The sequence below is a fragment of the Gadus morhua genome, chromosome 9 (assembly GCF_902167405.1).
Source record: "Gadus morhua chromosome 9, gadMor3.0, whole genome shotgun sequence".
Taxonomy (NCBI): Eukaryota; Metazoa; Chordata; class Actinopteri; order Gadiformes; family Gadidae; genus Gadus; species Gadus morhua.
Window position 1 is genome coordinate 8,920,544 of NC_044056.1, and position 22,430 is coordinate 8,942,973.

At 43.1% G+C, this 22,430-nt stretch overlaps 2 protein-coding genes and 15 non-coding genes across 17 annotated transcripts; 15 read left to right on the forward strand and 2 right to left on the reverse strand.

The window, feature by feature from the left end:
- Window positions 1-382: 382 nt before the first annotated feature.
- On the forward strand, window positions 383-492 carry trnal-caa (transfer RNA leucine (anticodon CAA)). Its single transcript has 2 exons — window positions 383-420; window positions 458-492. It is a non-coding gene; the product is annotated as a tRNA-Leu (tRNA).
- A 112-nt stretch (window positions 493-604) lies between these two features.
- On the forward strand, window positions 605-715 carry trnal-caa (transfer RNA leucine (anticodon CAA)). The gene is made up of 2 exons: window positions 605-642; window positions 670-715. It is a non-coding gene; the product is annotated as a tRNA-Leu (tRNA).
- Window positions 716-1,051: 336 nt separating this feature from the next.
- On the forward strand, window positions 1,052-1,162 carry trnal-caa (transfer RNA leucine (anticodon CAA)). The gene is made up of 2 exons: window positions 1,052-1,089; window positions 1,117-1,162. It is a non-coding gene; the product is annotated as a tRNA-Leu (tRNA).
- Window positions 1,163-1,274: 112 nt separating this feature from the next.
- On the forward strand, window positions 1,275-1,385 carry trnal-caa (transfer RNA leucine (anticodon CAA)). Its single transcript has 2 exons — window positions 1,275-1,312; window positions 1,340-1,385. It is a non-coding gene; the product is annotated as a tRNA-Leu (tRNA).
- A 112-nt stretch (window positions 1,386-1,497) lies between these two features.
- Window positions 1,498-1,608, forward strand: trnal-caa (transfer RNA leucine (anticodon CAA)). Its single transcript has 2 exons — window positions 1,498-1,535; window positions 1,563-1,608. It is a non-coding gene; the product is annotated as a tRNA-Leu (tRNA).
- Window positions 1,609-1,720: 112 nt separating this feature from the next.
- Window positions 1,721-1,831, forward strand: trnal-caa (transfer RNA leucine (anticodon CAA)). Its single transcript has 2 exons — window positions 1,721-1,758; window positions 1,786-1,831. It is a non-coding gene; the product is annotated as a tRNA-Leu (tRNA).
- Window positions 1,832-1,942: 111 nt separating this feature from the next.
- trnal-caa (transfer RNA leucine (anticodon CAA)) lies at window positions 1,943-2,053 on the forward strand. The gene is made up of 2 exons: window positions 1,943-1,980; window positions 2,019-2,053. It is a non-coding gene; the product is annotated as a tRNA-Leu (tRNA).
- Window positions 2,054-2,165: 112 nt separating this feature from the next.
- On the forward strand, window positions 2,166-2,276 carry trnal-caa (transfer RNA leucine (anticodon CAA)). Its single transcript has 2 exons — window positions 2,166-2,203; window positions 2,231-2,276. It is a non-coding gene; the product is annotated as a tRNA-Leu (tRNA).
- A 559-nt stretch (window positions 2,277-2,835) lies between these two features.
- On the forward strand, window positions 2,836-2,945 carry trnal-caa (transfer RNA leucine (anticodon CAA)). The gene is made up of 2 exons: window positions 2,836-2,873; window positions 2,911-2,945. It is a non-coding gene; the product is annotated as a tRNA-Leu (tRNA).
- A 112-nt stretch (window positions 2,946-3,057) lies between these two features.
- Window positions 3,058-3,168, forward strand: trnal-caa (transfer RNA leucine (anticodon CAA)). The gene is made up of 2 exons: window positions 3,058-3,095; window positions 3,123-3,168. It is a non-coding gene; the product is annotated as a tRNA-Leu (tRNA).
- Window positions 3,169-3,504: 336 nt separating this feature from the next.
- Window positions 3,505-3,615, forward strand: trnal-caa (transfer RNA leucine (anticodon CAA)). Its single transcript has 2 exons — window positions 3,505-3,542; window positions 3,570-3,615. It is a non-coding gene; the product is annotated as a tRNA-Leu (tRNA).
- A 112-nt stretch (window positions 3,616-3,727) lies between these two features.
- Window positions 3,728-3,838, forward strand: trnal-caa (transfer RNA leucine (anticodon CAA)). Its single transcript has 2 exons — window positions 3,728-3,765; window positions 3,793-3,838. It is a non-coding gene; the product is annotated as a tRNA-Leu (tRNA).
- Window positions 3,839-3,950: 112 nt separating this feature from the next.
- trnal-caa (transfer RNA leucine (anticodon CAA)) lies at window positions 3,951-4,061 on the forward strand. The gene is made up of 2 exons: window positions 3,951-3,988; window positions 4,016-4,061. It is a non-coding gene; the product is annotated as a tRNA-Leu (tRNA).
- A 112-nt stretch (window positions 4,062-4,173) lies between these two features.
- Window positions 4,174-4,284, forward strand: trnal-caa (transfer RNA leucine (anticodon CAA)). The gene is made up of 2 exons: window positions 4,174-4,211; window positions 4,250-4,284. It is a non-coding gene; the product is annotated as a tRNA-Leu (tRNA).
- Window positions 4,285-7,933: 3,649 nt separating this feature from the next.
- On the reverse strand, window positions 7,934-11,166 carry ppib (peptidylprolyl isomerase B (cyclophilin B)). The gene is made up of 5 exons (XM_030366441.1): window positions 10,893-11,166; window positions 10,308-10,421; window positions 9,322-9,415; window positions 8,773-8,957; window positions 7,934-8,390 (listed from the first exon to the last, which is right to left on the reverse strand). The coding sequence occupies exons 1-5, from the start codon at window positions 11,025-11,027 to the stop codon at window positions 8,268-8,270; spliced, it is 651 nt and encodes a 216-aa protein (XP_030222301.1). The 5' UTR covers window positions 11,028-11,166; the 3' UTR covers window positions 7,934-8,267.
- Window positions 9,776-9,959, reverse strand: LOC115551704 (small nucleolar RNA SNORA81). Its single transcript, XR_003978201.1, has one exon. It is a non-coding gene; the product is annotated as a small nucleolar RNA SNORA81 (small nucleolar RNA).
- Window positions 11,167-14,433: 3,267 nt separating the features above from the next.
- On the forward strand, window positions 14,434-15,886 carry LOC115551084 (alpha-protein kinase 1). The gene is made up of 4 exons (XM_030366604.1): window positions 14,434-14,488; window positions 14,562-14,617; window positions 14,702-14,785; window positions 15,153-15,886. The coding sequence occupies exons 1-4, from the start codon at window positions 14,466-14,468 to the stop codon at window positions 15,728-15,730; spliced, it is 741 nt and encodes a 246-aa protein (XP_030222464.1). The 5' UTR covers window positions 14,434-14,465; the 3' UTR covers window positions 15,731-15,886.
- Window positions 15,887-22,430: the final 6,544 nt, after the last annotated feature.

The following is a 22,430-nucleotide window of genomic DNA, read 5'->3' on the forward strand; positions in this document are numbered from 1 at the left end:
TTCTGGTCTCCAATTGGAGGCTTGGGTTCAAATCCTACTTCTGACAACCTTTGTAAATCTTCAGTTTCATAAATTATTGTTCAAATGACTAGATTTACTAGGTTCATTTCTTGCCTAATTTTAGTTTCATTTAGAATTGCTACTTATTTTTTGGGCGTTGTCAGGATGTCCGAGTGATCTTAGGCGCCAGACTCAAGGATTACTACCTTCCTCAAACCTGAGGTTTATGTCTCCAACTGGAGGCGTGGGTTCAAATCCCACTTCTGACAACCTATTTAAAACTTAAGTTTCCTGAATTATTGTTAAAATAACTATAATTATATGGTTAATTTCTTGAGTCATTTTAAGTTAATTTAGACTCTCCACTTGGAATTAAATAGATGTCAGGATGGCCGAGCGGTCTAAGGCGCCAGACTCAAGGTTACTACCTCCCTCGAATCTGAGGTTTCTGGTCTCCATCTGGAGGCGTGGGTTCAAATCCCACTTCTGACAACATTTTTAAATGTTCAGTTTCAAAAATCATTGTTCAACTTGCTACAATTATAAGGTACATTTCTTGAGTAATTGGAGCTTAATTTGGACTCTGTACTTTAATTTGCAAGTTGTCAGGGTGGCCGAGTGGTCCAAGGCGCCAGACTCAAGGATTACCACCTTCCTCAAAGCTGAGGTTTCTGGTCTCCAATTGGAGGCGTGGGTTCAAATCCCACTTCTGATATCCTTTGTAAATCTTCAGTTTCATAAATTATTGTTCAAATGACTAGATTCACTAGGTTCATTTCTTGCCTAATTTTAGTTTCATTCAGAATTGCTACTTATTTTTTGGGTGTTGTCAGGATGTCCGAGCGATCTTAGGCGCCAGACTCAAGGATTACTACCTTCCTCAAACCTGAGGTTTATGTCTCCAACTGGAGGCGTGGGTTCAAATCCCACTTCTGACAATCTATTTAAAACTTAAGTTTCCTGAATTATTGTTAAAATAACTATAATTATATGGTTAATTTCATGAGTCATTTTAAGTTAATTTAGACTCTCCACTTGGATTTAGATAGATGTCAGGATGGCCGAGCGGTCTAAGGCGCCAGACTCAAGGATTACTACCTTCCTCTAATCTGAGGTTTCTGGTCTCCAACTGGAGGCGTGGGTTCAAATCCCACTTCTGACATCCTATTTAAAACTTAAGTTTCCTGAATTATTGTTCAAATAACTATAATTATATGGTTAATTTCTTGAGTCAATTTAGGTTAGTTTAGACTCTCTACGTGCTTACTTTATACGTCAGGATGGCCGAGCGGTCTAAGGTGCCAGACTCAAGGATTACTACCTTCCTCTAATCTGAGGTTTCTGGTCTCCAACTGGAGGTGTGGGTTCAAATCCCACTTCTGACATCCTATTTAAAACTTAAGTTTCCTGAATTATTGTTCAAATAACTATAATTATATGGTTAATTTCTTGAGTCAATTTAGGTTAGTTTAGACTCTCTACGTGCTTACTATATACGTCAGGATGGCCGAGCGGTCTAAGGCGCCAGACTCAAGGATTACTACCTTCCTCTAATCTGAGGTTTCTGGTCTCCAACTGGAGGCGTGGGTTCAAATCCCACTTCTGACATCCTGTTTAAAACTTAAGTTTCCTGAATTATTGTTCAAATAACTATAATTATGTGGTTAATTTCTTGAGTCAATTTAGGTTAGTTTAGACTCTCTACGTGCTTACTTTATACGTCAGGATGGACGAGCGGTCTAAGGCGCCAGACTCAAGGATTACTACCTTCCTCTAATCTGAGGTTTCTGGTCTCCAACTGGAGGCGTGGGTTCAAATCCCACTTCTGACATCCTATTTAAAACTTAAGTTTCCTGAATTATTGTTCAAATAACTATAATTATATGGTTAATTTCTGAGTAAATTTAGGTTAGTTTAGACTCTCTACGTGCTTATTTTATACGTCAGGATGGCCGAGCGGTCTAAGGCGCCAGACTCAAGGATTACTACATTCCTCTAATCTGAGGTTTCTGGTCTCTAACTGGAGGCGTGGGTTCAAATCCCACTTCTGACATCCTATTGAAAACTTAAGTTTCCTGAATTATTGTTCAAATAACTATAATTATATGGTTAATTTCTTGAGTAAATTTAGGTTACTTTAGACTCTCTACGTGCTTACTATATACGTCAGGATGGCCGAGCGGTCTAAGGCGCCAGACTCAAGGATTACTATCTTCCTCGAATCTGAGGTTTCTGGTCTCCAACTGGAGGCGTGGGTTCAAATCCCACTTCTGACAACTTTTTTAAATGTTCAGTTTCAAAAATCATTGTTCAACTTACTACAATTATAAGGTACATTTCTTGAGTAATTGAAGCTTAATATGGACTCTGTACTTTACGTTGCAAGTTGTCAGGATGGCCGAGTGGTCTGAGGCGCCAGACTCAAGGAATACCAGCTTCCTCAAAGCTGATGTTTCTGGTCTCCAATTGGAGGCTTGGGTTCAAATCCTACTTCTGACAACCTTTGTAAATCTTCAGTTTCATAAATTATTGTTCAAATGACTAGATTTACTAGGTTCATTTCTTGCCTAATTTTAGTTTCATTTAGAATTGCTACTTATTTTTTGGGCGTTGTCAGGATGTCCGAGCGATCTTAGGCGCCAGACTCAAGGATTACTACCTTCCTCAAACCTGAGGTTTATGTCTCCAACTGGAGGCGTGGGTTCAAATCCCACTTCTGACAACCTATTTAAAACTTAAGTTTCCTGAATTATTGTTAAAATAACTATAATTATATGGTTAATTTCTTGAGTCATTTTAAGTTAATTTAGACTCTCCACTTGGAATTAAATAGATGTCAGGATGGCCGAGCGGTCTAAGGCGCCAGACTCAAGGTTACTACCTCCCTCGAATCTGAGGTTTCTGGTCTCCATCTGGAGGCGTGGGTTCAAATCCCACTTCTGACAACATTTTTAAATGTTCAGTTTCAAAAATCATTGTTCAACTTGCTACAATTATAAGGTACATTTCTTGAGTAATTGGAGCTTAATTTGGACTCTGTACTTTAATTTGCAAGTTGTCAGGGTGGCCGAGTGGTCCAAGGCGCCAGACTCAAGGATTACCACCTTCCTCAAAGCTGAGGTTTCTGGTCTCCAATTGGAGGCGTGGGTTCAAATCCCACTTCTGATATCCTTTGTAAATCTTCAGTTTCATAAATTATTGTTCAAATGACTAGATTCACTAGGTTCATTTCTTGCCTAATTTTAGTTTCATTCAGAATTGCTACTTATTTTTTGGGTGTTGTCAGGATGTCCGAGCGATCTTAGGCGCCAGACTCAAGGATTACTACCTTCCTCAAACCTGAGGTTTATGTCTCCAACTGGAGGCGTGGGTTCAAATCCCACTTCTGACAATCTATTTAAAACTTAAGTTTCCTGAATTATTGTTAAAATAACTATAATTATATGGTTAATTTCATGAGTCATTTTAAGTTAATTTAGACTCTCCACTTGGATTTAGATAGATGTCAGGATGGCCGAGCGGTCTAAGGCGCCAGACTCAAGGATTACTACCTTCCTCTAATCTGAGGTTTCTGGTCTCCAACTGGAGGCGTGGGTTCAAATCCCACTTCTGACATCCTATTTAAAACTTAAGTTTCCTGAATTATTGTTCAAATAACTATAATTATATGGTGAATTTCTTGAGTCAATTTAGGTTAGTTTAGACTCTCTACGTGCTTACTTTATACGGCAGGATGGCCGAGCGGTCTAAGGCGCCAGACTCAAGGATTACTACCTTCCTCTAATCTGAGGTTTCTGGTCTCCAACTGGAGGCGTGGGTTCAAATCCCACTTCTGACATCCTATTTAAAACTTAAGTTTCCTGAATTATTGTTCAAATAACTATAATTATATGGTGAATTTCTTGAGTCAATTTAGGTTAGTTTAGACTCTCTACGTGCTTACTTTATCCGGCAGGATGGCCGAGCGGTCTAAGGCGCCAGACTCAAGGATTACTACCTTCCTCTAATCTGAGGTTTCTGGTCTCCACCTGGAGGCGTGGGTTCAAATCCCACTTCTGACATCCTATTTAAAACTTAAGTTTCCTGAATTATTGTTCAAATAACTATAATTATATGGTTAATGTCTTGAGTCAATTTAGGTTAGTTTAGACTCTCTACGTGCTTACTATATACGTCAGGATGGCCGAGCGGTCTAAGGCGCCAGACTCAAGGATTACTACCTTCCTCTAATCTGAGGTTTCTGGTCTCCATCTGGAGGCGTGGGTTCAAATCCCACTTCTGACAACATTTTTAAATGTTCAGTTTCAAAAAATCATTGTTCAACTTGCTACAATTATAAGGTACATTTCTTGAGTAATTGGAGCTTAATTTGGACTCTATACTTTAATTTGCAAGTTGTCAGGGTGGTCGAGTGGTCCAAGGCGCCAGACTCAAGGATTACCACCTTCCTCAAAGCTGAGGTTTCTGGTCTCCAATTGGAGGCGTGGGTTCAAATCCCACTTCTGATATCCTTTGTAAATCTTCAGTTTCATAAATTATTGTTCAAATGACTAGATTCACTAGGTTCATTTCTTGCCTAATTTTAGTTTCATTTAGAATTGCTACTTATTTTTTGGGTGTTGTCAGGATGTCCGAGCGATCTTAGGCGCCAGACTCAAGGATTACTACCTTCCTCAAACCTGAGGTTTGTGTCTCCAACTGGAGGCGTGGGTTCAAATCCCACTTCTGACAACCTATTTAAAACTTAAGTTTCCTGAATTATTGTTCAAATAACTATAATTATATGGTTAATTTCTCTAGTCATTTTAATTTAATTTAGACTCTCCACTTGGATTTAGATAGATGTCAGGATGGCAGAGCTGTCTAAGGCGCCAGACTCAAGGATTACTACCTTCCTCTAATCTGAGGTTTCTGGTCTCCAACTGGAGGCGTGGGTTCAAATCCCACTTCTGACAACCTTTGTAAATTTTCAGTTTTATAAATTATTGTTCAAATGACTAGATTTACTAGGTTCATTTCTTGCCTAATTTTAGTTTCATTTAGAATTGCTACTTATTTTTTGGGTGTTGTCAGGATGTCCGAGCGATCTTAGGTGCCAGACGCAAGGATTACTACCTTCCTCAAACCTGAGGTTTATGTCTCCAACTGGAGGTGTGGGTTCAAATCCCACTTCTGACAATCATTTTAAAACTTCAGTTTCATAAATTATTGTTCAAATAACTATAATTATATGGTTCATTTCTTGAGTCATTTTTGTTTAATTGAGAATCGCTACTTCGTTTTTAGCGTTGTCAGGATGTCCGAGCGGTCTTAGGCGCCAGTCTCAAGGATTACTACCTTCCTCAAACCTGAGGTTTATGTCTCCAACTGGAGGCGTCGGTTCAAATCCCACTTCTGACAACCTATTTAAAACTTAAGTTTCCTGAATTATTGTTAAAATAACTATAATTATATGGTTAATTTCTTGAGTCATTTTGAGTTAATTTAGACTCTCTACTTGCTTTAGATCAAGGCTCTCAAACTCGTGGCCCGGGGGCCAATTGTGGCCCGCGGGATGATATTTTGTGGCCCCCTACTTGACATCAAAGCTTAGTGTTAGTGCGGCCTGCGCGTTGTTGTCAAACGCACATTTTTGCTGAGTGGCTTGCCACCCTTTTTTTCTCACTTGTGATAGGGTGACCAGATGTCCCGGTTTTGCCGGGACAGTTCCAATTTGAGTTGCGTGTCCTGAGTCCCGACAAAAGCCAAAGGACGCTAAAACGTCCTGGTTTCCACCAATCACTATGAAATGTCCCCTGTTGTCAGCGATTACATAGCCAACGTGATTCCGATTATAGCCCGATCATTAACTTAGATTGGGTCAGTTGTGCTCCTTTTTTCTGTGGAATACTTGATGCGGCCCAGCCTGACCCAGACTCTACCTCCAGCGGCCCCCAGGTAAGTTGGGTTTGAGACCCCTGCTTTAGATAGATGTCAGGATGGCCGAGCGGCTTTAGGTGCCAGATTAATACCTTCCTCAAATCGGGGGTTTCTAGTCTCTAACTGGAGGCGTGGGTTCAAATCACTCTATTGACAAACTTTTAAAAAACTTCACTTTTATAAATCATTGTTCAAAAGAATAGAATTATTGGGTACATTTCTAAGGTTTTTAAACTCAAGTTATAAACTCCACTACCCAGTCGTCAGGATGGCCTAGAGGTCTAAAAGGCGAGAGACGCAAGATTTACTACCATCTACAAATCTGTTGTTTCTGGTCTCCAACTGGAGGAGTTGGAGCCCAGTTCTGACGGATCTCATTGACATTGCATGCGGTGATCCCGAAATGTATTGTTGGCTCCGTCTCTTGCGTTCAGAAGTTGAGAATTTTTTAACTTTTCAGGCAGTGCTGGAACTGTCAGCCAATCAGATCGCGGTTATGCAAATACACTCCACGAGTTTTACTGGATCCATTTTGCTTTATCATGCAGGAAGAAGCAGGAAAAATCTGGCCGTCAGGCCTATATATTTAAAAAAAAAAATGGAATAATAGGATTGTTTTTAGTCACCTGTTGTTTGTGTTCTTTTTTTGTACTTAATATCCACACATTGGCTTTGTAGAGGGAGGCGATTTGATTGGCTGCAGTATGCGTCTACAAAGACTGGTCCCCTCTCCGTCAGACACGCCCTCGGCAATCCGCCGACGGACGCATGTAGTGACATCATGGCGTTGCGTTCGGTGTGGCCGTACGCCACTCAAGAATTAATACTAAATCGGACGTTTCATGGTCTCCAACTTCAGGCATGAGTTCAAATCCCACTGCTGACAATTAATTTTAAACTTCAGCCTTAAATATGTCATAAGATGGACTACATAGCTAAGACACACTGTAGCCTATATAGCAGCGCACTCTGTTCATGACCGTCGGTTCACTCAAACAGAGGAGCTCGTTCGTTTTTAGCAATTCCATCCTAATGACCAGCACCCTCCCTCTGGCCTCATAGATTGCTGCCTACGGCCTTATATATTATATAAATACAGACATTGAAAGAACAGGATAAAGATTTTATCATTTGAGCGATTAATGCATTGGCTAAATATAAACATTAATAACTCAAATAAATTATTAGAACTCCCATTTCTCTTTAAAAGTCTCTCTAAACGTACTTAAAGTGCAGATGGTCAGCCATGGAGCTTGTAGGAATCGGTTGCTGAAAATATTATGAACTAATGTGTTTTAATTTATGCCAACATGATCTAACTGGCACCACGAATAGAAAAGAAAATGTTTGATATGATTGAGTTGTCTTTTAAGAAAATGTTACTCAGATCCAAACACTACATTAAATTGACATTTTGATTAGTTTAAAGGAGATTATTCTGCTCAGTTCAGTTTATGTTCATGTCTCAAGACGGGAGAGTAGACTGAACTCTATCCTATGCTACACAAGATTATGCACTTGAAAATATGTGGGCATCATACAAGTGATCTATGTTTCTGCAAGGTTTAGTGAGGACCATTATGTCAGAATTTAATTATGCTGAACCACATCCGCCTGTCCGTCCTTGTAATGAATCGGATCCACATGGCGAAATGGAATTATAGCCTACGCCGGAAGATTATCTAAATATATAGGCCCACCACATGATAAATGCTTATTAAACATTAGACATGTCACAAGCAGACATCTAAGAAAATAATACGTGAGGGAGTCAGGGAGTCAGAATAGGAATTTGGTTATTCATGTTAGATAATGTGCGCACTTCACTGCAGTTGCCTAGTAGCCTGATGCTGTGTAAGCGCGACCCCTAGAGGACATTTCACGTCATATGGTTATTTTAGTGCACTTCTTAATGCAGAAATGGAGAGGTAGCGTTGTTGCTCCGAAAATATATAAGGAACTATACCCTTCCAGAAGAAATACAGTAAATCATAACGATTCAGTCGGCACCAAATCAAGTAAAGTAACCTTTATTCAAGATTTCCTTATTTTATTACAAAAAACCAATCGCAAGAACAGCTTGGAATTGCAACTTGGAATGATTGTTGGGGGGTAATAGGAAAACTGAAAATGGACCCAAATGCTGTGGTTTTGAAATCTTGGCTGCGATTTTTGTTCTGCCGCATTTAAAAAGAAGGCACCTCCTTCTTCATCCTCATGATGACCACGGCCCCCCTCTTCATCGGGACACACAACGGGTCTGGCGTCAATTCCAAAGCGGCCAGCACCCGATCTCCTCTTCCCTCCCCTGCACACAGTGCCGTTTAATGTGATGCTTCAGTAGTGCTCTACTCCTTGGCCACCGCGTAGGGCTTGTCCACATCGATCTTGCCAGAGTCGCGGATGGAGACCTCGAGGAGGGGCTTGTCCCTGCTGTCCGTCTTGGTGGCCTCAATCCTCTTCACAACATCCTGAAAGAAAAAGGATAATGAATGGAGGCTCCCACCAAGAACAACCACGAGCGGAGGCGGAAACAAAGGGCCAATATGGTTGGTGCAAACTTTTATCCAAAGAGACTTACAAAAAGTACATTTGTCAGAAATAAGAAACATATCGCTGTCGGTACAGTAAGGATGTTCATAGAAACAAGTGCCAAGCACTAACAAATGCAAGGTAAACCCATTTAACCAAAGATATCTAGGATAAGATGCTACACAACGCCAGGTACTATTTTCTTAAGGTATAAAGTGTCTGAATGCAGATTTGTAGCACCAATACTAGTTAATCAACAGGTTGTCAAATGATGAAGCCTGTACAAATCGGGTTATGGTTCAGTAATAACAAGACACTCACAAAGCCCTCCAGGATCTTTCCAAAGACCACGTGCTTTCCGTCCAGCCAGGGAGTCTGGATGGTGGTGATGAAGAACTGGGAGCCGTTGGTGTCCTTGCCGGCGTTAGCCATGCTCAGCCAGCCCTTGCCGTAGTGCTTCAGCTTGAAGTTCTCATCGGGGAAGCGGTCTCCGTAGATGCTCTTGCCTAGAACACGGGGAGTCAAGGAATCGTTGTCAGTATTGAGAATAAAAACGATTCTACGCCTAGGACTAGGCTCGGAAACACAAGACTAATAACCACGCGCCACCCCGTAACAGGTACTACTTGATTGGTTGTTGCAGTTTAACACTATTTGAATAGAAGGGCGAGGTGTATCCTCCAGGATTTGTTTATTGTGCTCCTGTGAGCACCATAATAATAACAAATAATATTTTGCAAGCACATTTGGCACGCCACCCACATTGGTTGGAGTATGCTTATGCCACAACAATTTCCATTGTGGAGCAGACTGCTACATTATATTACACACACGCAGGGGTATCAAGAGAAGCGCTAAGCTGGGCTTTACCTCCAGTGCCATCACCCCTGGTGAAGTCTCCACCCTGGATCATAAAGTCCTTGATGACACGATGGAATTTGCTGCCTTTGTAGCCGAATCCTTTCTGTAAAGAACAATGAGTTGTTCAATGTGTTCAACTCCCGCAATGAATACAATCAATCATTATTCGAGTAGGGATGAGAGGAAATAGTAAAACAATTGAAGGGAGATTAATTTATGGAGGTGACGTGACATAATGACATCATGTGGCCCACTTAAAACTGTACTTATTAAGGATTAAGATGACTGCCATTGAACTTGACATTTATAAATCAAGCTCTTTGAATATGAACCCAGAATGAGGGCAGCAGGTTCACAGCACGCTACATTATACAGTCCATTAGTAGTAGTAGTAGTAGTAGTAGATTGTGTTCAAACAACACCCAAGATATGAAACAATAGTTGTTTCAAGGCCTACATTTTGCAATGTTGCACAGCATCTTGAGCCAAGGGATACTGGACATTAAGAAAGAGGTCCTCCCAAGCCTAACTTTCGACACCGTGCTTACGCTCTCCTTCCTTGGTGTACCCATGCTTACACGGCCACAAGAGCTAGGCATCAAAGCCTTGACTGTCGCAGTTTTAGCAGGATGCTTTAAAAAGAAGGGTATATACTCAATAAAATTCCAATGGACTGTTCAAAACTATGCATTTAACTTGGGCGTCTTTGCTTTATCTTTCAGCAATTTGTTTATTTATTTTTAAATGATGGATTTATCAGTTATGCAACATTTTCGGTCAAATACTAAAGGCTAGTATAACCAAGTACTCCAATGCAATTAGGGGATTTTTTAAATTTCATCAGATTTTCCATCCATAACTAGAACAAAAGCATGCAAGGCAGTTTACATTCAGAAACCCAGTTCAAGGAGTCCGTAATACAGGTCATGATTCTGAGAGAAACCCCTGCATAAGACTAATCTCCTCCTAGTGGTCTCAGACGGGTCTCTCCTTACCTCCCCTGTGGCCAATGCGACAAAGTTCTCCACAGTTTTGGGAACGGTCTTCCCAAACACTCCAATCACAATTCTTCCCACTTCCTCATCTCCAATGTTCATATCAAAGTACACCTGAAAAGGAAACAAATGTGTTTAACATATTAGTTCTGATCCTAAGTAAAAAGGACATCTGCCAACATGCTGAACATCCCCTTGCAGGTTTGCATTATGTATACGTGGCCAACAGAGCCGCAGAAACGGGGAGCAGTCTGGGCCTGACCGGGACACAACCTGCAACCAAGAGCTTAATTTCCCCATCAAAAAACATCTGGACTAGCAGGAACGCAGATATATACGTGAAAAACCCTCACTTTGAATTTTAAACAACCAGGACGCCATAAAATCAGTGCATGCAGCAACCGCCTAGCGCTTGACAGGCGGCTAGCCGACAGCTAGCAACGGCGTAGACACACTGGTGTTTAGGCCAACACGGAGCTAGCCTCAGACGCGGAGCTCCGCCGTGGAGCCCTGACGGCGGGGCTTGGCTAGCTGGCTCTGGTTGATCCGCACCGACCGCCACTAGCTTAGCAAGGCGGCGCATACCTTCGCGGTGACTTTAGGCCCCTTCTTCTTTTCATCGGCGTCGGAACCGCTCGGGAAGAGAAGGAAAACCACCGATCCCACAATGAGCGTGGCAGCAACTAGGAACTTCATTCTCCTCTCGCAGATCCTGACCATTAACGAGGAAAAAGGAGCTGCCGAACGACGGCCTATTTATCCTACTGTGTGTCGGGTGTCGGGGGTGGAGACTGCAGCGACGGGCCGGGTCTGAAGCAGCGGTCTGCTCTTCCTGATGGATGCCCAATCTGGCAGTGTTGCCAGATTGGGCCACAATTCCCAACACTGGCTGAAGCCCGCTGAAGACAGATTGGGCGGGAAATTTGACCCAATCTGGCAACACTGCTCATAGTGGCGTGGCTTTCCGGGACCAGACACACGCATGTTGCACTGATTGGTCGTCTCTTTGAGCATTCAAGCCAATCAAAGGTCAACGCGTACAAGGGGAACTGAAAAATACATGTTCAGGCACGTATTCACGTCTTCCTTTGGGTCCATGATTCACGACGACATACCGATGTCGGTTACACTTTTTGAAGTGTAGCAGAGCAGCAGCCTAAATAGCCTAAAATCATAATAATATCGTGAAGTAAAAAATCAGGAAGAATTTTGTCTTCACACAACAAATACTATTGACCTTTTTAAAATGACCACACTGGTGTGGAGATCCAATGTGCCGGAAAAAAAAGTAATGCATGAAATGAATGGTCAAATACATGGTTCACTCCAATGGGTCCATCATTTCACTGCTGCCACAGTGAAAAAAGCCCAGCAGTGGCTGTATTTCATCAGACTGCTCAGGAAATCGGGACTAAACCAGCGTCCTCTCACCCTGGCCTACAGTGGACTTGTAGAGAGCATTCTCACTTCAGGTATCACTGTCTGGTACGGGAATACCACACAGGCAGAGAGGAGGTCACTCCAAAGGGTCATAACGACTGCAGAAAGGATTACTGGGACCACACTTCCCTCAATGGACTTTATTTACAATCAGCTCTGTCGGAAAAGGGCAGTGAGAATCATTAGAGACTCCCTCCACCCAGCTCACCTCTACTCAATAACAAACAATCCAAATACAGCCTCAGACACAGTAGAGCGGACAGTGTCATCACACACACAACAAGATTATTCAACAGCTTCTTCCCTGCCACAGTGCGACTGATGGCATTAACAGAGAACAACTGAAAAAAATACAATGTGCAATATCCCTCACCACCCTACCCCCATTTCCTACGTGCAATAACGCTGCTACATGTGGTTATACAGTATGGTTGCACTGCTGAATTCAATTTAATTTGATATGTATATATATTTTAATCACTATCTACTGTGGTGCTCTCTGAATGCAATTCACAACATGCAATTTGTCCTCATCTCAATTTTTCTCTCTCTCTCTCTCTCTCTCTTTCTCTCTCTCTCTCTCTCTCTCTCTCTCTCTCTCTCTCTCTCTCTCTCTCTCTCTCTCTCTCTCTCTCTCTCTCTCTCTCTCTCTCTCTCTCTCTCTCTCTCTCTCTCTCTCTCTCTCTCTTTGTATTAATACTGTACTTGACTTGGGAAGCCCTGCACAATAATTTGTATGTGTTTGGACTGTCTGGTTTATGCACAAATGGCGAATAAAAACGTTAGAACTTTGAACTTGTACTTTGTTTCAGCATCGCCTAAAAAACCTACAAAGAATAATCGTTTTAACAGAGAACACAAACAAATCTATTTGACTGTTGTTTCACTTTCTTTAGAACCGTCTACATGTCTTTATCGTGCATGCTAAATAAAGCTCTGGGACACACTAAATACACAAAGATGCATTTAAGAACAATTGCATAATTTATGGATTTGTTTGTGTGTGTGTGTGTGTGTGTGTGTGTGTGTGTGTGTGTGTGTGTGTGTGTGTGCGCCTGCGCATGTGTGTGTGGGTGTGTGCACGCGAGTGTGTTTGTATGTTTGTAGTCCCAGCTGTTCCAGCTGCATTTACAACAAAACAAATAAAGAGGTGCAACATCTGAGTCCCTTTCAACCAATGAATGAATGATACACAGCGTTTGCACACTGCTGACCTCCCTCCTCCCAGGACGTCCCGCACATTAAATAACTGTCCCCTCCTGACACGACTCCACTCCCCTCAGATGGGAACATACATGATCACAGGGAGGTCATCCAGGACTCTGTCGACTTGGGGGAGCCCAACCGACATCATGTGAAAGCCAGCAAGACCGAGATGATGGTGATGAACTTCTGCAGGAAGAAGCCCCAGACTAGACCGCTCCACACCCAGAGATTGGGCGTTGAGATAGTGTAGGAGTGTACAGATATCTGGGTGATCAACTTAACCAAAAACTGGACGGGTAGGATAACACGAATGTCCGGTACCCATTAGCCGAAGTTGTCTTCATTTGCTGAGTCCTTGGCAGTGTGCAGGACCGTGTTTAATAAAAAAAAAGATTTATACTATGGTGGCATCTTTGATATTCTATGCACTGGTCTGCTGGGAGGTGGACGCGCTGAGAGGGATAGAAAAAGACTGGCTTGTGACTGTCCTGGACTGCCCTCTAGATTTGCAGCTGAAAGCGCTGCGCTAAGCACCAGATTGCTACACCAACGGTGTGAGAAGAAGCACTCCCAGAGGGCTTTTGTCTCTTCTACACTAAGGTAACATAATGTAACAATGTTGTTCTCTCCGTCAATATCACCCACCACCTACAACAACGCAGCTACTTTGCACAATTTATCTCAGGCTATACACTTATATATTCATAGTAAACATACACAAATGATCCTGTGAAATTCCATTTTTTGTATAATCCTACATACCATGTGTGTATTACATTCATGTGAGCAATGATCACCATCATGGTTATATCTGCACAAGGACTAGATATGAGGAAGTAAGTCGGATTGGTTCAACTGAGACCTAAGTGGATGTGGGTGCTTTTACATCGATATATAACACAAGGATATTAAGGATGTACCAGATTTATTATTACAAATCCTTCAAATGGTCAGGAGATACTTCAATGAGAAATTGCCTGTTGAGACATCAAATCGACAATATTTACAATTACAAATTAACCTAAAAAACCCTTTTCCTATTGCTTCAAAGCCTTTATAACAATGCATAATGCATTTTAATCTCTGTTATTCATTATTAAAATAATGGTGGTTATATCAAACAAGTTAACTATATAGCAAAAGTCAAACTATAAAGATGATTCAGATGCTGTTGATATTCCAGCTGCAATGTGATTTAGAATTCAGTGCAAATTCTGTGTAAAATAAAGATAAAACCGATATATTTAATTATATTATTTAATTTATTACTTGCATCACTTAGTCACTTTTTTCTTTGACTTTTGACTCAAGCTTATGTGATTGTAAACGTAAAGCTTCCTCAATGGTTTAACGTGAGGCGATATGGGGTGAGTTCCCATTTCCACTTCTTACAGTGAGTGACAGCTGTTCATCATCAACTCATTATGCTTTGATTGGTCAGCTGGTGGCCGCCAACATTTAAAAACCCTCCTCAACCCTTTGGGAAGAATGTGCTAAATCCCATTTGGAACCATGGCAGCATTTCTAATTACATGGTAAGCGAGGAGGATTTAGCAATGTTTCATGATTAATAATGTTTTTGTTTTTTTAACATTTGTTCTGTTTTAGTGTCATCATCCAAGCAGTCCTGCTTTGGGTTATCGAATGTAGACCTCTTAAAAATGGTATGTATATTATTAAAGTGTAGCTTTTTGTTTAAATTCACTTCAATGTGTTTACATGTGTGGCTGATCTTTGCTTATGTTTAGGCCCCATGTATAAAGCTAGGTCCACTGGCGGTGGCTCTTATAAAGCGCCAGGAGACCCAGAATCCACACATGGAGCATCTCAAGGTAACCTTGAATGAATAATACAAATATGCAAGTGAACTCCTGTTAGCAATGTTAAATGAATTGTAAAATTAAAAAGCATTTTGGTTTGGAGCTCTATGAAAGACTAAGGTTTTATCCATGGGTTCACACTCACGGCTACCTTGTATTCATTTTAAGCATGGCCAGACACGACTCATTGATTGTTATAATGTGCAATGGTGTATGGCTATATTATGACGTCATAGAAGGTTTGAGAAGTATAACCATTCCTTGCACCCTGCCTATGATTTTTTTTTTTCACTGGCACTTTAACATTTAGCCTATAGCTAACAGCTGTTTTGGAAGTAAGCTATTTGGCATGTTGCTCACCCCATGCTCTACTTTCTAGATGGCTCCTGGGTTATGTCTCCTATCACCTTCTCCGGAGGGCAAGGTGGTTCATCCACCAGTAATGGCAGCCCATCTGCGTTACCTCCTCCACCGGAGTCCTTCCCAGGAGAGCTGCTCCAGGTTGAGGCCACGAACGAGAAGGGTGCCTACGAGTCTGAGACCCAGGAAAAAGGCACCCCTCCACTGCCTGCCAGCGCTCCTCAACTAGGAGCCTCCATGCCCAGTGCCTTTTCCCGGGGGTCTTCCTTTCCTTTCAATATGAGGTTCCTCAGAGGCCAGTACCTTACAGGAACCTACACTGACTACACCAGTAGCTTGGAGAATGGCAGAGATGACTCGCAGGAGAACCACTACATCGTTTATGACTCTCCCAGCAGCAGTGAGGAAGAGCAGCAGCAGCAGCAGGAACAGCAGTGGGAGGAGGAGGAGCAGTGGGAGGGGCAACAGCAGGAGTGGGACAGCGTGCAACCAGTGTGGCAGCAGCAGCAGGGCCAGAGCGTCCAGATGGCCAGTCTGGGAATGCCATCAGGATATGGACAACAAGCCCAGAGCTTTCCCACTAGGTATTACCAGTAGCCAACCGCTAGGCAGCAAGTATGGGGGGGAGGAGGAGGGGGGAGGAGGAGAAGCCCTCGGTGAGTGCTGTATATGGAGGGTACAAGGGATGGAAGTGAACCCTTGATCATTAACATGTTGTCGGTTTGGTCAATAAAACTACAAATGTAACTTCCATGTATTGTGTACTGCTTGACTTGATTTTACTAGCGACAACATTCAGCACGCACACGTCTACAACAAGAGAGCATTTGTACCTAATTTTGCGGACTACCATGATCCATAGCCGCATGATTAAGGGTTAATTGCAGGTATGGAGCTCGTAAGTCGCCATTGCACATGGGACCTATGAGACCGAAAAAAATGAATGAGAAAGTAATTATTTTCTGATCCAAGTCTTTATATGCCCCGGATTACACTTGTTTGTGGATTTAAATGATAATTTTCATGCAAAAAAAATAATTTAGCGGGTAGGAGTTTGATACGGTTAGTTTAGTGTAGGGCGCTTTGTGGACTACAACCGCTGCTCTCGGCGCGTATGATATACGGCACCACACCACTCGCAAACAGATCCCGCAGTCGGAACATGGCAGTGTCTTTGGTGCACTTTACCGCCTTTCAAGGAGAGCACAAAAGCCTTGATCGAGGTGAAAGTTTTTTTTTGCCAATGTGGATCTCATACTTGATGTAAGGCATACTTTATTTTTTACTAGCCTTTATATTTGCTCCTCCAAAAGCAGCTTTAACCATCAGCAGGCCAGCACCCCGAAAGCCCTGTGGCCTGTGCAGCGACACAAAACCAGGTGCTTCGGAGCACTGGTCGCTGGTCAGGTGCTCAAAAAATTAGCTGAATTACCTCCAGGTGCGGTGTCTTGGACTCTGCATGATCCCTTTCCCAGTGGCCAGACAATTGTCACCTGTTGGAGTCCATCTGTAAATCTCTAGAAAGATCAGGCTTTTTCAGGGGTTCATTCCTCCCAGGCCAAGTATGTACCCGCATGGGGTGGGTACATAGAATTTAGGCTGGTTTGAAAAAACATTGAGTTTGCATTCAGGTGTTTATTGTGCTCACGCATTGGCATTTTACTTGCCTATTTTGTGTATTAATGTCATCTCATTGAAGACCCATTTTCTGCTGCTGTCTGTTCTTTACACAGACTTTGTGTGTATGAAAGATGTTCATAGTCAAGGTTTTATTAAGGTGTGTATTTTGCCATTGCAAAAATAGGCTATATGGTTAATTCGTTTTCTGGCAATATGCGTTTTGGGCTGGCTGAAGATGATTAGACGGTTTTTAGGCGGGAATTGGCCAATCCGATCTGGCAACATTTTTACCTGAATAAACCACGTGTACCTGGCCAAAAACAACGATACCACAGAAGATTAAATGTACGTTTCATCAATTGGCAATAAGAGTTTAGGTTACAATAGACATAACCTGGAAAACGGGGTTATGCCGTCACTGACTCCCTAAAACGAACAGCAATGTCTAGTGTGCCGCACTAGGCTGAAGAGGTGCCATATTACTTTCTTATTTACATAACACCCGGTCTGATAATAAGTCATTTCATTCTGCAACGCATTTTAATGTGTGGTTCGCGAGTTGCCAGGGATTAGCCATATTTACAAAGATAAATTAAACTCGTTATTTGACCACCAGGGGTCAATGTAAGATCACGTATGATCCATATTTGACTGCCTCTGCTCCCTGCGCTATTTTTCTGTCGATGATTGTTATCTTTTTTCTTCTTATTCTTAAAAAATGATTAAAAAGAGAGACATGTTGCAGGCGTAGATCGAACTCGTGCACCCCATGCCATACTTAGGTGGTGCCATGTTTAGACATCCTTCTTAATCTAACATGATCAAAAGTAAGCCCTACCTGATGAGCAGCAGCGTCAATAGTAACGCTAAATTAATTTCGTTTTCACTGCATTCCTAAATTCTTCTCTTTTTCCATTTTTCTCCTTTCCTCTCCTTCCTTTACTGTTTATTGTTCCCCAGCGTTCTCTCTCCGCTAGACCATCGAGAAACCACACATGATGTGGGGGAGGTTATGATTTGCAATACCCTAAACCTTAAGCCAAACATACCCCTTACACTCAAACCCCACCAATAAGAACCCCTTACCCTAATGTACTATATAATAAATGAATACCTTAAGGGGCAGAATCCAGTTATTCTATGATAACTCACCTGGTAATTTATGACCACCAGAATTATATAAAAAATATATATATATATTTGTACTAATAATAATAATAATAAATCCTTTTTCTATTCATCAAAGTAAGTTTATAACGTAACAATTTGTAGATGATAAATTCTGTTAAATTCTATTATTTTTAAATCTTTATACACCCACACCCACACACACACAAACATACAGACACACACATACAGACACACACATACAGACACACACACACACACAAACACACACACACACCCACACACACACACACACACAAACACACAGCATGCTGGCAGCTGTGTCAGTCCTCATTCAAGCCATGTGACAGATCAGACACTCTATCGTCAGGAAGTGCTTTCATTGGCTGGCTGCAGACGCTGCTGTCAGCCAGTCAAATTATACTCCGAGAAATACGTACGGTTCCACTCTCGAGATTGATTCAAGATGAGATAGAAGAGAGAAGAGGAGAACACACATTCACAGACAAACAGACACACACACACACACACACACACGCACACGCGCACACACACACACACACACACACACACACACACACACACACACACACACACACACACACACACACACACACACACACACACACACACACAGGTGTTCTCAAAAACACACCCTTTCAAGCACACATTACTTGGACAATAATTACTGCAATATCTTTTGAAAGAAAAAAGTCCTTCCAGAGTACAATAACGTGTGTCAGTGGGTCTCGTCTCGAAACACAGAATGCTCCCCCGCTGTCAAAGACTCACTGTCAGGCGACGAGTGACACGCTTTTTATAGAGATCCTCAGTACACGCCCCCTTCCTTTTTTATTTCTCTCTGTTTTTATTATTCTCTCTCTCCTCCTCACTTCTGGACAATACAATCAATTCAACCTGGAATGAATCTCTGATAATTCACTTTCATGGATTATCATATAAGTACAGGACAAAACTGAATTACCAACAGTAGTACTAGCAAGAAGTAGGATTGAACAGAAAAAGTGTACTGGATCCGAATTTCTCCCTTTAGTTTAATCCATCGTCTGCCGGTTGTTTCGCTCACCCTCGCCAACACGCAGAAGTGGTAACAGCCAAGATGGCCGACACCCCGCTGCAAAACGTGCCCTCGGATCCTAACCCGTCATCGCGGGGGTGCCCTGCTGCTCATCCAGACCCTCCGACCCGCTCTCTCACCAGCCCTGGTGGCCGAGGAACAGGAGGGACTGCCCTGGCCTCTGACTGCCTCGTGCAGCGATGGCTTCAGCGGCAGAGGGGATATCCTGCTGGGCTTGGATCTCGCTCCGTCTCTGAGCACCGCTCGGACCCTTTAAGGTACGATTAAGTCCTCCGTCAAGACAGCGGCTAGTTCGGACGAGGATGATTCAATCTGCAATTAAGGATTATTAGTTGACTTTTCTATAAAGCAACAGGCTACAATCAAACCTGAGGGATAGCATCGCCTCTGTTATTACAACTAGCGTTTGGGGTACTCTTGGCAATAAGTGCCAACTGATTTTGGTTCCCTGGCCTCAATGCGGCTACTCCTCTTAGCATTTATACAACAACTAGCTCTAGTCACAGGCGTCGTATTCTATAGACTCAGAGTCCCAGACTAATTAAAAGGAATTTCGATGTATTCATATTATTCATTGCATTTCCCTTTCCACCTGGAATGTAACAATACCAGATAGGAGGCTTTGTTTCCCAGTACCGGCGGCCCATAATGAGGCATAGAAAAAGGTAAAACAATACAATAGTCTCTGCCTTTTGTTACTGTTGCTCTGCTCCCAACGGTTGAGACACAATTCGCAGCCACAAGAGATCCCCTTCAGCGACCGTTCCACACAGACGTGATGCGGGTGTCAACACAGTCTAGTGCATGAACAGCCGCATCACTGACTTCCTGCGAGCATCGGTTCCTCGTCTCGTGTGCGTGCGTGCGCGGAGCACAAATCAAACCTGCAGGAGGATTTCCCAGACACGGAACACACTGGCTTTGTCCGTGTTTTTATATAAATAGATGAACTGACTCATCCAAGAATCACACCCTGGCTCTCTCTCTCTCTCTCAAGCTCTCCCTATCGGTCGACACCTCTCTCCCCCTCCTCTCTCGCCCTTCTCCCTCCCCCCTAACTGTGATTTACACACATCCCGCCTCACACACAAAGGAGGGATGGTGTCACTATGGAAACAAGGAGATGGTACCTCTTGAGATGAGGGTTAAGACAACAATGTGGCATGAGAGCTGCAACACAAACAGCTTTAACTCTACCTCCCAATCTGCAGCCTTGAACCATCAAATGAGTAGTAGTCAGGCCTTTAACTTCCTTGGGTTGTGTTTGTGTGTGTTTGTGTGTGTGTGTGTGTGTGTGTGTGTGTGTGTGTGTGTGTGTGTGTGTGTGTGTGTGTGTGTGTGTGTGTGTGTGTGTGTGTGGGTGGGTGTGCATTTGTGAAGGCGTGCCTTCGGAATAACACATGCACAAATTCCTCTTAGAACTATGTGTATGTGTGTGTGTGTGTGATGTGTGTGCATGTCTGTGTGTGTATGCATGTGGGGATGCATGCATGAGTGGGTGTGCGTGAGTGCAGACCCCTATGTCTGTGTGTGTGTGCATACCCGTACGTTTGTGTGTGTGGGTATGCATGTGTGGGTGTGAGTGCAAACCCCACCGTGTGTGTGTGCATACCCGTACGTTTGTGTGTGTGTGTGTGTGTGTGTGTGGGTGTGTGTGTGTGTGTGTGGGTGTGTGTGTGTGTGTGTGTGCGGGTGTGTCTCTGTGTAATTTGCACCACACATCTCTATAATAGGACTAATCCATTTGAATCCCAGCTGTCAGGGTCTCCTCAGCGTGATGAATGTGAGGCTGAATGAGTTGAGACGCACAGCTACACAGAGACACCGCAGCACCAGGTAAATATAGCTGTGTGTGTGTGTGTGTGTGTGTGTGTGTGTGTGTGTTCATGTGTGTGGCACGCACGCACTAACACACACGCACGTTTGTGTTTATTAAAGCTGTGCACCACCTGTTTTCCTACCTGTCCTCAAGGTTGCCTTGAGGCGGGGTAGGGGGGAGGATAGTGTTTAGTGGTTAGGGATTTATAGTTAGTGGTAAGTGGTTAGTGGTGAGTGGTTAAAGGTTAGTGGTTAATGGCTAGTAGTGGTTAATGGTAAGTGGTATGTGGTTTGTGGTTAATAGTTAGTGATTAGTGGTTAGTAGTGGTTAATGGTAAGTGGATAGTGGTTAGTGGGGAGTGGTTAGTGGTTGGTAGTGGTAAATGGTTAGTGGTTGGGGTTTAGTGTATAGTGGTTAGTGGTTGGGGGAGCTCTAAGTAATCAGTAGCTGTAATCAGCACCATGGACAGAGACAGGCTCCTCTCTGCCTCACACCGCTCAGTGAGGGGCTGGATGATACAGGGGGCAGAGAGACGGGTGTCTGTGAGGCTTTACGACAGAGAGAGGGTCCTCTCTTCCTCACACTGCTCAGTGCGGGGCTGGATGATGCAGGGGGCAGAGAGATGGGTGTCTGTGAGGATTCAGGTCGGATTCAGACACTACTGCTCACCCTGATGTGTTTTCCCCGTCGATTGCTGGGAAAGACATAGAGAGAACGTATTGAGCTTCTGGTAAAACACCTGCCAGATGCTGCAGGAATCTCAAGGTGGATAATTATCCAGTTTGATGAGTTTAACACACCAACATTGTGTGTCACAAACATCAAGCTTTCTATAGAAGAATTGTCTTTGATGAATTGAATAGAATTGAATTGAAAAGCTGTTGAAAACAGTGGCATCATGTGAAACAATGCAAAGGAAGGAACTGGAAGAAACAGAAAATAAAGGGTGAGAGATTGCAGAATGGTGCTGTATGGTGTGCACAAGTGTCTGGGGAGAAGGGGAGGGTGAGAGCTGGAGAGAGCGAGAGAGAGAGAGGTAGAGAGAGACAGAGAGGAGAGAGATAAAAAAGATAATGAGAGGGAGACAGGAGAGAGAGAGAGATAGAGAGAGACAGACACAGAGAGAGAGAGAGAAACCGAGAGAGAGACACACACACAAACAGGGAGCGAGCCAGAGAAAGAGAGAGAGAAAGAGAGAGGGAGAGAGAGAGAATGAGAGAGAGAGAGAGAGAGAGAGAGAGAGAGAGAGAGAGAGAGAGAGAGAGAGAGAGAGAGAGAGAGAGAGAGAGAGAGAGAGAGAGAGAGAGAGAGAGAGAGAGAGGGAGAGAGAGAGAGAGATGGTAAAACCTGCTCCCTGTAAGGATGATGTCAGACTCTGCAGCTGAGCAGCTCCCCGACTAGGAGGAAGACTCCGATCCCTGGTAAAGACGGACAGACCGACAGAGAAAGAGAGAAAGAGACAGAGCAACAGAGAGAGAGAGAGAGAGAGAGAGAGAGAGAGAGAGAGAGAGAGAGAGAGAGAGAGGGGAGGAAGAAAGCCAGACAGAGTAAAAGAGAGAGGGAGAGTCAGGGAATGAGAGGAAGCGAGGCAGTGAGCAGACGGCTGATGGGAGCGGAGAGCATCTGCTGAA

Bases quoted from the DNA above. Each gene is read 5' to 3' on its own strand.
- ppib (XM_030366441.1), bottom strand. From the start codon at position 11,027: ATGGTCAGGATCTGCGAGAGGAGAATGAAGTTCCTAGTTGCTGCCACG. The intron at 10,422-10,892 runs GTATGCGCCGCC...TTTCCTTTTCAG, and splicing joins GGCCTAAAGTCACCGCGAAG to GTGTACTTTGATATGAACAT. The intron at 9,416-10,307 runs GTAAGGAGAGAC...TGTTCTTTACAG, and splicing joins TCGCATTGGCCACAGGGGAG to AAAGGATTCGGCTACAAAGG.
- LOC115551084 (XM_030366604.1), top strand. From the start codon at position 14,466: ATGGCAGCATTTCTAATTACATG. The intron at 14,489-14,561 runs GTAAGCGAGGAG...GTTCTGTTTTAG, and splicing joins GCAGCATTTCTAATTACATG to TGTCATCATCCAAGCAGTCC. The intron at 14,786-15,152 runs GTAACCTTGAAT...TCTACTTTCTAG, and splicing joins CACACATGGAGCATCTCAAG to ATGGCTCCTGGGTTATGTCT.